General features: G+C 38.2%; 1 protein-coding gene across 3 annotated transcripts in view; it reads right to left on the bottom strand.

Annotated features, from left to right (window-relative positions):
• Window positions 1-8,108: 8,108 nt before the first annotated feature.
• Window positions 8,109-15,111, bottom strand: part of map9 (microtubule-associated protein 9) — a 39,716-nt gene continuing 32,713 nt past the window's right edge. For all 3 annotated transcript variants that reach the window (XM_020043918.2, XM_010865388.4, XM_020043919.2), the window contains one exon: window positions 8,109-8,905. In XM_020043918.2, coding sequence (XP_019899477.2) covers window positions 8,786-8,905 — 120 coding nt within the window. In that variant the 3' untranslated portion in view covers window positions 8,109-8,785. The remainder of the gene's footprint in view (window positions 8,906-15,111) is intronic.

Genomic DNA, 15,111 nt, shown 5'->3' with positions numbered 1-15,111 from the left:
GGAGTACAGACATTAGAAAAATATCAATCTACACATGCGTTTTATATTTAATATGAGGGAAATACACATGCGTTATGGACGGGAGTTTGTGGGAGACAATATACTTTGTTGAAATTCTGTGAATTAAAATGCACAAGCCAAAATAAATAATACTAGCCGAATGGATGAGTGTCGGCTCTCTATAGAACATACATTATTTATTTTAGTTTAGTTTAAAAAAAATCATTTATGAGGAAAAACGGACGTTACGGATGTGACTTCTTTCCGTTATGGACGTGACCGTTCCGAAATCATCACTTGGCTGACGCTGGAAAACTTGAACAGAGACCTTTTTGTGTGTCTCTTTTTATTTGAAACAACAAACATCTGAGACATCAGTAAGGTAAGTCTGCACAATTAATCAAATTTAAACTGAAATCACCGAGTTATAGATTAGTTCACGCATATCTCTCATGCTGCTAAACTTTAACCGGCATGTGAGCATGTTCAAAACATTGCTTGCTTGATAATGTGTTTTTATCATCAAGGTGTTTACTTTAGACCCCGAAAGATATGGAATTGATAATGCTAAGATACATAATCATTATATATGCAGTTTATCATATCGATATTCTCCGGAGTTAAGAGCACCGGTTTCCCCTCAGTCCCGTCAGTGAATTGAAACGCTGTCTGATAGTAACAGTGTGTTGGCCTGTGTCTATATATAACAGTCTGGAGACTGTTGCATGCAAAAAAGCTATCATGTCACAATGATCGCAATATTATGTTTTGTGTCAAACTAATCGCAATGTTTATACCCGTTTTGCGTTGTTGAATGCGCAATCGTGCTTTAAAATAGCCACATTATTGCAAAAATAGCCAATGCATTGAAATAATAATTGAAATGTTATTGTCTTAAGTCAAAATCACAATGATTACTTCATTTCATTAGGCCCGATGGGTTTTTGTCACGTTTATATTGGTTTGGATGTCAGGAGGATCAAGACGATCTGTGTGAAAGAGACGCCCAAAATACTTACCAATTACTGCAAATAAAGTAGAGATTTTGTCCAGAAATCGCAGATCTACAATCACCACAGAAATAACTGCCTTTGACCACAGAGGGCGTGCGCGGGAAAGAAAGTGAGTCATCACAGAAGGCGCGTCTCATATTTCTCTCTCTCTCTCACACACGCGCACGCACACTCCATGGTACTAGTATTAATTGATTTCTAAAAAGTTCTGATGTACAGTAATAGAGATCAATTTAATATATGTGTGGGTTTTTTTTAACAGTAAAATTATGAAAGACCAAGGTGAGTTTAAATAAGTTTGACTTCTTTCCACTCCATTTCAAGCAATAGATCGATTTATATTGTAAAGTTGATGAATTTATATTTTCGTATTGATTTAATCAGAATGCTTCTTGATTGCCTTTGTTATGTGTCATTATATTGCTTGAAAGAAATAAATGAATTAATTAAACAAATATAAGCTGGTCAAATCATGCATGATTTAATGTGAAGCGTCCATAACGGTCACGTCCGTAACGCATAATTAGGTTGTTTAGAGCAATTAAGTGAGATGATTTGTCAATCATAACTAGAATGGACATATTTTGGCTTTGTACATAAAGTTTCAAATTAATTGTAATAATAATGATTATACAATCTAAACTTATTCTTTAAATCGTTACGGACGTGACACAGCACTTAAGCGTCGTGACTTCCTAAATATAGCCTTTATAAATTTATAGGGAAATGCAGTTATAACAAAGTGAGTGTATTTATATCTCAGTCATGCCCCCATCTTTCTGCAAAATCCTTACTATCAACATAAAGTATAATTAAAGGAGTCTTTGATCCCTCTTTTTAAAGCATGAAATAGGTTTGTATAAAAAATTTTTAGTATCTGTGCACACCTTATCTGAGGTGAATAAACAGAAATGTCCTTAAAATTTACATGACAGCACATCAATACAATAAAATACAGATCCAAATGGACAACTTAGAAAGGGTTTTGATTTTTTTATGATAGCAAGGTTGACATTTGCGTGGAATTGCCCACCTGTAAATCAGCATCTGAAAATAATTAGACGAGAAATGGGGATTGTAGTCGCTGAATATTTGCTTCTTTTATTTAAGAATTGTCTAATTTATAAATTTGCTCAGACTTTTCGATCAACTACTGTAGCCGGCGCGGTCTGCTCGTTGCCGACTACTGCGTTGTGTTCCGGTGCACTGTTCCGGTGCACTGTTCCGGTGCACTGTTCCGGTGCACTGTTCCGGTGCACTGTTCCGGTGCACTGTTCCGGTGCACTGTTCCGGTGCACTGTTCCGGTGCACTGTTCCGGTGCACTGTTCCGGTGCACTGTTCCGGTGCACTGTTCCGGTGCACTGTTCCGGTGCACATCTGTTCAACATCAAGGAGAGAAAATGTTCAAAACTCTACCCTCGACCAGAATCCGCCTCTCTCAGTCGAGTAGAATGCAGACTGACTATAATCACATTCAAAAATCAAAGGAATAAAATACACCATAATTGGAAAATAAACATCGCATCTGGTGCTTATCTTATGTATGTGTCATATTGCATGTTATCTCTGCCAAAAACTCTGAGCTTTTAGCCTTTACTGTGCAACATGACATAAACCATCTTTCAAATAGGTAATACATACAGTAATATGCACGAAGCAACATGTAATCCATCAAATTTTGAGCTTTTCAGTGCCATTAAACACTAATCAATACATAAAAACATTTTAAATGAACATATATTTTTAACCTGATATAGGGAATACATACCTGTTCAACATCAAGGAGAGAAAATGTTCAAAACTCTACCCTCGACCAGAATCCGCCTAACAAAAAAAACAACTGAAACGTGGCCTTCAACACGAGAGGATAGAATGACGATCGCTACCTTACAGCTAAACAAAACATGAGGTTAGCTAAGTTAGCAATTTCTCAAACTCTCAAAAATAGCTAAATTCACGACACAGCTTGATTAAATGTATGTACACTCATCATATAATATACATACAAGTTACTATGTGCACTGAAACGTTTTAGTTTTAACAGGTATATCAAGTTTATATCAAGCCGAAGTGAACACATACCTCTCTCGGTCGAGTAGAATGCAGACTGAGAAAAGCATGAGACAACTCCGCATATAACCAAACCAACACTCTAGAGGGCGCACTTACACAACTAACTCTCCCAATATCTGTAAACTACACGAAATGCTGAACAATACAATATTTTGGTGAAATAAACGGTTGCAAAAATCTGTAATTCTTTGACCTGTTACACTAGCTAACGTTATTCAGTGCAGTGGAGAGGCTAGTTAACGTAAGCTAAGTTAAGTAATAACAGTACTGGTAGCGTGGCAGCTTTTTTAGAATTGCAGTTGATTTTCACTTTCCAAAAAATTTCATATACAAATGTCATATCATATGATAATGGCTATAGTCTCCATACAACCTTCTGCCGTTCATATTCACATGAATATTTTATTCAGGGACTACGAGGAGGTTACAGCCCTCAGAGTGGAGGGTTATTGCGCAATAGCGAAGCAATAGCAATAGCATCTCAATCCAGATAGGGGCGTTCTCTGTCCTCGCAAACTTGCAAGACCGTTCTCTCAAGGACGCTTGGCAAGAACGTTCTTTTCAAAGACACAAGTACGTTCTTAGCGTACTTGGAATTGATAAACAGCCAGTGTCAGGAGTGGGAAGCAACAATGCATAAGATATCACACGCTCTCGTTGACAGGAAGGAATATTAGATATTAGCGCACGCGCACTTTCGACAGGCACACTGAATTTGCACGGTCACTGAATTCTTCGTTACTCACTTCGTAAAATCTAGTGATGGTGCAGCTAAGGCCAGCAAATGAGGTTCAGTAAATAATCTGAGCCAATAGTAGGTTATAACTTCCCTGTTAAATAAATGCACAAGTGGGCTAGACATCCTATGGAAACCGACATCATTCGCATGGTAGCCTATTTTTTGAGACCTTTCAAACATTGACCTCAAAATCCCTCAAAGTCAGGTTGAAAGCATGACTTTGGAATCAACATATTGAGCAAAAAGATTGTTGCCTATAAACATAATTCCATTGTAAGAATTCAATACTAACAAACTGAAAACTATTTAGACTAATTACCATTTGTTTTACATTGTATTCCTACTTAATAACTGATTAGGCATGTGAGAGTACAAGTATTGTAACCAATGCTTTTTCTCACCTGTCTCTCTCTTTGGGTTAATGTGGAGTAATTAACAGTAATTTGTCGACTTTAGGCCATTTTACAGTAAATAAACAAATGTTCTGTACAAACGCCATTTTATTAGAAACTTTAGGGAAAAAAATATAATTACATCTGAAAATATTAATGAAACAATGGGTTTTAAGTGTAACCAGCATTGTTTAATAAACAAAACATCCTTCATGTAAACACGCTATGTTAAACACTTGAATTATATTTTCACTTGGGTCTACTGTGGCATATTGTACTTAATCAAAGAAATCTGGTGGTAAAAGTAATTTCTTATTTTTTATTTTCATATGTTTTTATTGATAAAAACAGATGCAGTCTACCCTTTGTGAATCTCCCCCACATTTTTGAATGGGTTTTGTTTCACAATCCTCTCCAGGTTGCGGTTATCCCTATTGCTTGTACACTTTTTTCTACCATATCTTTTCCTTCCCTTCGTCTCTCTATTAATGTGCTTGGACACAGAGCTCTGTGAATAGCCAGCCTCTTTAGCTATGACCTTTTGTGTCTTGCCCTCCTTGAGCAAGGTTTCAATGGTCGTCTTTTGGACAGCTGTCAAGTCAGCAGTCTTCCCCATGATTGTGTTGCCTACAGAACTAGACTGAGAGACCATTTAAAGGCTTTTGCAGGTGTTTTGGGTTAATTCGCTGATTAGAGTGTGGCAACAGGTGTCTTCAATATTCAAATTTTCTGAGATACTGAATTTGGGGTTTTCATTAGTTGTCAGTTTTAATCATCAAAATTAAAAGAAATAAACACTTGAAATATATCAGTCTGTGTGGAATGAATGTATACATTATACACGTTTCACTTTTTGAATGGAATTACTGAAATAGATCAACTTTTTGATGATATTCTAATTTTATGACCAGCACCTGTACTTGGTAAAAGTCTGCAATTATCCTACATAAATGTTAACTTAATCATTGTAATCAACAGCTATATTTCCATTCAAATTGTTGTATTTCGGTTTAAATAATTACAATTAACGAAAAGGAAGAGATTCATGTGTGTAGATATTCCTCAGATTTTAATGTTTTATTCTGGCCATATAAGTACAGACGCGGGCTTGAATAACAGCAGTTTCAGGCAAGTGTCGGCATTCTCACAAATGCCTCCTGGTGGCCATTCTTATTTTAAATGTTATGTTTTGGTCCATGCCGGACAGTACTGCAATTTGCCGCGGTATAACAAGGCATTCCTTCGTCGCGGACCACCCCCTTGGTGATGGAATTAAAACAGAGTGGTGTGAGCATGCAAAGTTGTTTGGTTCAACATCGCCCCCTTCTGGTCAATCGGAAAATGCTTGCACATGGTATGTCCTGTCAAGTTTTGGGAATGTGTACTTAGATTATAATACGATTAACGGTCTTCCGGTAATATGCTTCAATGTACAAAACTGCACCCACTTGAAGGTTTATTAGTTACTAGCGACCACATTGTTTCACATACCTGCTTGGCTTATACATTTTTTTACAGACCTTGGTCTATAGAAGCCAAATATCAATGGACGTGAAGATTGGACATTTGTTGCCATAGGAGTATCGTTTTAAGCGTATGAAAAAATCCAAAATGGATGAAAATCCAATATGGTAGACTTCATGAGTCCCAATAAGAAACATTTTCATTGTGAAGAGATGGTCCTAGCTACCAATTTTCATAACTCTAAGTCACATGGGGTGGGTGTGGTTTCAAAGTTGGCCACTTTGCAGGCTTATAACAGAGCCACCATGAGTCTGATTTGCATACCAATGCACCAGAAGTTCTGGCACATGGGCCTGTATTAGCATGCAGATAGGCCTTTTTGGACCATTTAATCTCACAGGAATTTGTAAAAAAGACCGAAAAACGCCAGAATAATAATAATTACCAACGGTAACAAAAACAATAGTGTTTCACCAGTCAACTGCTGAAACAACAATAATAATAATAACCAACGGTAACAAAAACAATGGTGTTTCACCAATGAACTGCTGAAACACTAATAATAATACTAACAATAACAATAGGGTTTCTCCTACCGGAGAACCCAAAATATAAAACAGAACAAAATGTAATTGTGCCCTTTATAATTCAGTAATATGGGAGGATTGGTCAAAATACAGTACTTGCACCCTGCCACACTGCACAAATTCTTTGGGAAATACACTGTGTTGGTATTTTAGTAGTAATCTTTTGCCTCTAGGGGTAAAATTCTGGCATGGAAAACTGTGACAGAGGCAACTTGCAAAGGTGGTCCATTGTCATTTCAATTAAGTGGATCTGGCAACAGCAAAATGGTGGTGCAATTGCTCCTTTTCTTGTGAATCCCTGTAGCATTCTAAACACTTGAAATAATATGTATGACTCCCCACAGCTGATGTTTGTTCTGGAACATTCAAAAAATCTGAAGCTGTAATTCTAAGAGACCACTGCACCTTTGTCTTTCCTTTCCAAAAAGTTGAAAAGGAAGGTTTTGAGTGAGGAACAGAAGGGTTACAATTAAGAGACCACTGCAAATTGAAGGCTTTTGTTCCTTACTCAAAACCATTTTGGAAAGGAAAGAAATAGGAGCAGTGGTCTCTTTTTTCCAGAGCTGTATATACACTGATAAGCCAAAACATTGACCACTCACAAGTGAAGCAATTAACAATGATAATCAAGGTCAGGGAAGATTAGATGGTAAGCGAACAATCAGTTCTCGTAGTCAATGTGTCAGCTGCAGGAAAAATGGGCAGGATTAAAGACCTGAGTGACTTTGACAAGGGACAAATTGTTATGGCCAGACGACTGGGTCAAAGCATCTCTGAAACAGCAAGGCTTGTGTGGCGCCCCTGGTCAACAGTGGTGAGTATCTACCAAAAGTGGTCTGAGGAGGACTAACCACAAACCAGCGACAGGGTGTTGGGCACTGTTATGAAAATTATTGTCTGCTTTTCTATTACCTGGTATGTAACTCTGGTCTCTGTTTGTGACACACGTCTGCATAATATCAGGGGATCATTGGGCACTGTGACCATCTGTTTATCTGTCTAAACCAATAAAGGTATCTGTTCCTTAGGAATGTGGCACTTGGGGAAGTAGGGGCAATTTGCCCACTTGGGTAAACATGACAGTAAACACCTAGGGCAGGAAGGATAAGGTGGGGGGACAGCCTGCCCTTTGGGTAAAACCTGTGTGACATAAGACAGCTGGGCAGCATCTTACCACACCCCTTTTAACTGTAATAAATACTGACTGTTCATGTATTTACCTCAGAGATTCCTCAGAGGATTATTCTGTAAGCTTTTGAAGCGTCTCTCTATTTGCAAATGAAATAAGTTAATTGTGCCAAGAGAATTTCAATCAATCAAATGTATTTATAAAGCCCTTTTTACATCAGCAGAAACACCTGGCCTTAAACCCCAAGGAGCAAACAACAGTAGTGTTGAATTTCAGTGGCTAGGAAAAACACTTAGGAAGAAACTTAGGAAGAAATTTCCTAAATGTAGGTATTTAGGAAGAAAAATATGAATGATGGTTATGGGTGAAATGTGTCACAACACAATGCATTGCACCTCACTACATATGGGGCTGCGTAGCCGCAGACCAATCAGAGTGCCCCTGTCCACTGGACAATGGAGCAGTGGAAGGTCGCCTGGTCCAACATCTTAATGTCTGCCTGCCCCGAATGAATGAGGTGCACATAGACATATTGAAAAAGAATTACTACCGCCTATCATGTTGTGAAGAGGTAGAAACCATTTATGGACTACGTCCATGACAGTCCGAGAATACAGATAGAGAAACCACACAGACATGGCTTGTCGACATTGTCATGTTAATTATGCATGCCTAAGCGCTTGCAAGGAGTGACACACAAGAAGCCAGTCAACCAACTAGTGCAAGTACTGTATTGCACCATATTTATTTTACCATAAATATATTAAGTCAATTATTTTATTTTCATGCTTTTACGTCACATCAAATAAGCAAGCATCTACATGAAAAGATTATAATATTTATAGTAGCTAATATATTGATAACAATTCATTAAAAAGTAATGATGTCCATTGCATCATATTTATATAAACAGCCATTGCTTGTATCAGCTCTCATATCACAGGCAAATATGTGGTATAAATCAATCTGATATGCTACTTACATACTATATATCTATAAAATACAATTATATTATGTATTGTTTTTATTCATTTCGGGCCAATAAAAATACATTCCTTACCATTAGATTTCAGACTAACTGTCCAGATAGGGCCAATGAGAAAAACAGTTAATGTTGGACCCTAAAATAGAGGACCAACTGCATATTAGGCAGGTGGTCAGAATGTTTTGGCTCATCACTGTATAAAATACTTCTCTCACATGTAGAGAGATTAATCATGTCTACACATTGAAAATATGTAACAACTGAAGGCTGCAATTAGAGTAACATTTAATGAAATTGAACTGGACAAAAGAGTAAAGCAGATGAAAAAGTTGTATCATGGAAGATCATATGTCATTGTTATCAAACATTTGAGTCATGATGAAAAACCAACTATTTCCGGGATTACTTTCCAAAGGGAACAGTTTTACTGGGTGGACTCCAGGGGGGAGGTGGTTCATCTTGCAGAATAGCTTGTATCTGTCTTTCCTTCCTCTGTCTTGTCTGTTGCCGTTCTTTCCTTCTCTGCAGAATCAAAGACAACATACTCAATAGAAATCATCTTTCTAAGTAGGAAATAAAAATCTTATTTTCAGTTCACTCAAAAGTAATAGTTTTTTTTTGCTAAATTGACCCTTCAATTTACTCCAAGACTGATGCATGTGGTAAAACATTTGAATTAGATTTTCAAAGAGGGCTGAACTTGCTTAGAAAATGTACACCCGATTATATCAGAAAAGTAAAAGAACACAGTAGCAGTTTTGAAAATAGTTAGCAGGGTATTGATCTTCATTTAGAATATACAGTGCCTTCCACTAATATTGGCAATCTTGGTAAATATGAGCAAAATGGGCATTGAAAAAAAAGTGTGTGCTGTTCATCCACTTGGTCTTTCTCTCAACATACAATTTATTTTTTCTTTCAATTGTTTTACTTGAATTAAAAGGTTACATTTTAGTAAATACTTTTGAATGAAAGATCAAGAGGATATACATCATATTTACCAAGGGTGCCAATAGTAATGGAGCACTGTATAGTGACTAGAACAACTGGAATCGTACAAGGGTCACTATGCTTAACTGTATTTTGAGGGGAGAGAATATTGATTCCGGCTAATGTATAATCTTCTTCCCAAACAATTAATCTCAAATGTGAAAAATGCAACGAACTGAGAAACCCGTGGCACAATAGGTATTGGAATCATCTACTTTCACTTTCAACCGATGATCATCTTTATACATCCCTCTTGTGCACCCATGCAAGCACCAATCACTATGTTGTAACGCTGTGGGAGAGCAGTGACAGCCTAAGATGACTTGATCCTGCACTAACTCTGGGCAAAACAGTTAGTTGCTGCTTAACGTTTATTGTTGAATTTTCTTTCCTACTATGGCTGATAGCTAAATATGAAATTAGCTAGCTACCTTATTGAAGGAAATTAGCATTTAGTGTTGTTGCTGATAAGTTAAAGTAATTCCGACATTTTCATTAAAAGGCTTGTATGAAGGTAAAACAGCAACATACGTTTTGTAGGCATAAAACAGTTTTGTAAAAAAAAAAAAAAAAATAGTAAAATGTTAATTGATATTTAGAATCATGCAACATCTGGTAAGGATGACCCCAGGACACCTCCCTAGGGAGGTGTTCCAGGCACGTCCAGCTGGGAGGAGACCTCGGGGTAGGCCCAGGACTAGGTGGAGAGATTATATTTCGGCCTGGGAACGCCTTGGGATCCCCCAGTCAGAGCTGGCAAATGTGGCTCAGGAAAGGGAAGTTTGGGGTCCCCTGCTGGAGCTGCTGCCCCCGCGACCCGATACCGGATGAAGATGAGAATCATGCAACTCATTAATTACACTTGCCAATGTAAAATATGCATACACATGTTTTATCACTAAAAGTTTGTGACAAAACAATTTGTATTTGTAAATCACAATCTGCAGTGGAAGTTTTACAGCATTTGCAAGTGGCGACACGTATGAGGACTGATTGGCACGGCATTGTGTTTTCTGACCAACAAACTGAATGCTTGCTGAGCGCGTCACGTTTTCACATTGTAACCACTCTGAGTAGGTTCTGGAACATGAAGTGCCAGTGTTTCAGTGGTTTCAAATCCTAGTGATGCAGAGGCGGAAAAATTTCTCAGAATGGTCGGCATCTACTGCCATTGTTTTTGATAGTATAATGAAAATGTTATCTAGTTTGTTATCTAGACATTCAAAAAGTACAAAACTGTACAGTAATTTAAAACTGATTTGAATGAAAACAATATAAACTATTGGAAGAGTAATAGCGTGTTTAATGACTAAACTCTCAAAATATTAATTACCTAGAAATTGGCTTGGCTAGCTACAATTTTGCATATGATTTTATTATACAGTTGTGCTCAGAAGTTTGCATAACCTGGCAGAAATTGTGAAATTTTGGCATTGATTTTGCAAATAGATAGATGCGTCCTAAGCCCATCATAACAGGCCTGTGAGGAATCTGAGGCAACAGTCAGAACAGTCAAGAGTACTTATTACAATAGAAAAGGTGTGTGGTAAGATGCTGAACCATTTGAAAGTATGACTGATCATGCACATATCTTACATTTTAGGATATAGGATAGTGGTCATATGAAACTATTTATTATCACATAGTTGTTTGGCTCCCTTTTAAATCATAATGATAACAGAAATCACCTAAATGGCCCTGATCAAAAGTTTACATATCCTTGAATGTTTGACCTTGTTACAGAAACACACAGGTGAAAATGGCAATTAAAGGTGAATTTCCCACACCTGTGGCTTTTTAAATTGCAATTAGTGTATATTCAATGAGTTTGTTAGCTCTCCCGTGGATGCACTGAACAGGTTAGATACTGAGCCATGGGCAGCAGAAAATAACTTTCAAAAGACCTGTGTAACAAGGTAATGGAACTTTATAAAGATGGAAAAGGATATAAAAAGATATCCAAAGCTTATTAAGAAGTGGAAAAGGCCAAGGTCAGATAGACCAAGAAAGATTTAAGCCAGAACTGCCAGAGGAATTGTTCGGGATACAAAAATAAACCCCACAGGTAACCTCATGAGAAACACAGGCTGGAAAAATATGTTGTTTCAAGGAGCACAATACGACAATACTTGAACAAAAATAAGCTGCATGGTCGAGTTGCCAGAAAGAAGCCTTTGCTAATGCCACAAAAAACCTGGTTACAACACCTTGACACGCCACAGTAATTTGGAGTGACGAGACCAAACCAGAGCTTTATGGTCACAACCATAACTGCTTTGTTTGGAGAGGGGTCAACATGGTCTATGGTGAACAGAATACAAACCCCTCTGTGAGGCATGGTGGTGGCTCACTGATGTTTTGTGGGGGGTTGAGCTCTAAAGGCACAGGGAATCTTGTGAAAATGTATGGCAAGATGAATGCAGCATGCTATCAGAAAATACTGGCAGACAATTTGCCACCTGCAAGATGGGCAGCTATGCCACCTGCAAGAATTTGGGGCCACATAGACAACTATTACAAAAGACTGCATGCTGTCATTGATGCTAAAGGGGGCAACACACAGTATTAAGAACCAAGGGTATGCAGAATTTTGAACAGGGTCAGTTCATTTTTTTTTGCTGCCATGTTTTGTTATAAGATTGTGCCACTATGTCATGACCTACAGTTGAATGTGAATCCCATAAGAAATAAAATACATATGTTTTGCCTGCTCATTCATGTTTTCTTTACAAATGGTACATATATTACCAATTCTCGAAGGGTATGCAAACATCTGAGCACAAATGTATCATATTATGTATATATAAAGTCCATATTAATGATGCATAAATAAGTTTTATTTGCATAAATTAGGTTTTATTAAACATGTAAAATATGTAGGTTTGTGTATAGGTTATACATACTGGTTATTTATCCTCTGTCTAGGAGGTGGGGAAACATGTGGTTACGACAACTCCAGCTATACCTTGTTCCCCTCAACGTCAGAACTGTTGCCACCTATACCTTGGCCCCATACATTTGGCAGCAGGCCCATATATAGTTGGTATTTAGCTTATGTCTCCTATGTTCCTAGGACTTGCAGCATTAAGATGAGAACAAAATGTTTGGGGAAAATATAAGGGGCCCCTCAAAATGTGTTTCTTTGTCATACCAAGGAACGTGCACATGAGTGCACAAGCATATTCTTATTGTGGAATTAACAAACATGTTAGTTCTGAATTAATTACAGATGACCCTTGAATAATGTTTCTAGATAACGTCTCTAGCTACCAACATAGGAATTTAACGACGGCCATGGCCGTTGTTGCCCTTCACTGTGGCCGTGAAGCCCTGAAAATCACTGTACACCCTACGACCACCATGGCCTTAATGCCCCTGCTGCTGTAAAAATCTTGCGGTCAGCAGTAGGTTTTTTTTGTTTGTAAGTTTGTTTGTAGTTCGCAACAAGAATTGACTACATGCAAGTAAGCAAGCTATTTGGGCCCAGGGACTAAGTTTCTCTTGTTTGAGTCAGGTCGTTTACAAGTGATTTAGCACCAGGTTATCCATAAACTTTTGGTGCGATTCTGGAGAGGTGGCTGCACTTATCCGGCCGCACACCAACCAAGTACCGAACGGCTCTACTCACCTGCCCCCGGGGGGACAGGCTATCCCAGGCCAATCGAAGTCCCACGGCGCTACGGTATCATTCCGTCTAGGGGGGATTCTGACTTAGAGGCGACATAGTAAAAAAAAAAAAAGAAAACGATATTTTTTTCCATTATCTTTTCATAAATGTTCGTTCAAACTAAGTCGTTTGAATGACCTAGCAAAAAACCCAATTAGTAGTAAAAACATACTATGTTTTTGTAGATTTTTTTTTTTTACTAAGTTGTTTAAACGATCGTTCTTTGATTCCGTCCAGTGATGGGCCTATTATTATTGTTCATTAATAGTTATTTGAAACCCTAAAGCAAGGCAACCTTTGAACTCCAAGCATTAAGTCAGAACAATGAGCAATCGGCTGAATAGTAGCACGTTGGCAAAAGGTGAGAACGCATCAAGTGTGTCATGACATTTTGCTCAAATGATAAAACATTGCATGTAATACAAAACAGGATTGCCCAATAAATATTCAATGCAGGCAACATTACAACGAATACAAGTTTTAGTCTTGTTTAAGTGCTTAAGTTGAATGTCTTACATTGTAAAAAGAGAGAGCGTTGCTCACTAGTTGTGGCCAATAGCTGCTAGTATACTAATTCACATTCTAACCACCTTCCGCTATTCAAAACGAACATACCACCGCGCTTATATAAACTGAGCTCTAGTCCGCTGTCTTCTTTTGAAAACGCCTACTGCATAATTTCACCTCTCAATAAAAAAAAAATCCAGAAAATCACACTGTATGATTTTTAAATAATTAATTAGCATTTTATTGCATTACATAAATAGTTGATCACCTACCAACAGGTAAGAATTCAGTCTTTCCCAGACCTGTTAGTTTTTCTTTAAGAAGCCCTCCTGTTCTCCACTCATTACCTACAGGTGCTGGTCATAAAATTTGAATATCATCAAGAAGTTGATTTATATTAGTAATTCCATTCAAAAAGTGAGACTTGTATAATGTATACATTCATTCCACACAGACTGATATATTTCAAGTGTTTATTTATTTTAATTCTGATGATTATAACTGACAACTAATGAAAACCCCAAATTCAATATCTCAGAAAATTTGAATTGTGAAAAGGTTCAATATTGAAGACACCTGGTGCCACACTCTAATCAGCTAATTAACCCAAAACACCTGCAAAGGCCTTTAAATGGTCTCTCAGTCTAGTTCTGTAGGCAACACAATCATGGGGAAGACTGCTGACTTGACAGCTGTCCAAAAGACGACCATTGACACCTTGCACAAGGAGGGCAAGACACAAAAGGTCATAGCTAAAGAGGCTGGCTGTTCACAGAGCTGTGTCCAAGCACATTAATAGAGAGGTGAAGGGAAGGAAAAGATGTGGTAGAAAAAAGTGTACAAGCAATAGGGATAACCGCACACTGTAGAGGATTGTGAAACAAAACCCATTCAAAAATGTGGGGAGATTCACAAAGAGTGGACTGCAGCTGGACTCAGTGCTTCAAGAACCACCACGCACAGACGTATGCAAGACATGGGTTTCAGCTGTCGCATTCCGTGTGTCAAGCCACTCTTGAACAAGAAGCAGCGTCAGAAGCGTCTCGCCTGGGCTAAAGACAAAAAGGACTGGACTGCTGCTGAGTTATGTTCTCTGATGAAAGTACATTTTGCATTTCCTTTGGAAATCAAGGTCCCAGAGTCTGGAGGAAGAGAGGAGAGGCACAGAATCCACGTTGCTTGAAGTCCAGTGTAAAGTTTCCATAGTCAGTGATAGTTTGGGGTGCCATGTCATCTGCTGGTGTTGGTCCACTGTGTTTTCTGAGGTCTAAGGTCAACGCAGCCGTCTACCAGGAAGTTTTAGAGCACTTCATGCTACCTGCACACAGTGCCAAAACTACCAGTACCTGGTTTAAGGACCATGGTATCCCTGTTCTTAATTGGCCAGCAAACTCGCCTGACCGTAACCCTATAGCAAATCTATGGGGTATAGTGAAGAGGAAGATGCGATACGCCAGACCCAACAATGCAGAAGAGCTGAAGGCCACTATCAGAGCAACCTGGGCTCTCATAACACCTGAGCAGTGCCACAGACTGATCGACTCCATGCAATGCCGCATTGCTA

The sequence above is a fragment of the Esox lucius genome, chromosome 25 (genome assembly GCF_011004845.1).
Source record: "Esox lucius isolate fEsoLuc1 chromosome 25, fEsoLuc1.pri, whole genome shotgun sequence".
Lineage (NCBI taxonomy): Eukaryota > Metazoa > Chordata > Actinopteri > Esociformes > Esocidae > Esox > Esox lucius.
Note: the sequence above shows the minus strand (reverse complement) of the source record. Positions and strands in the feature narration are given on the sequence as shown.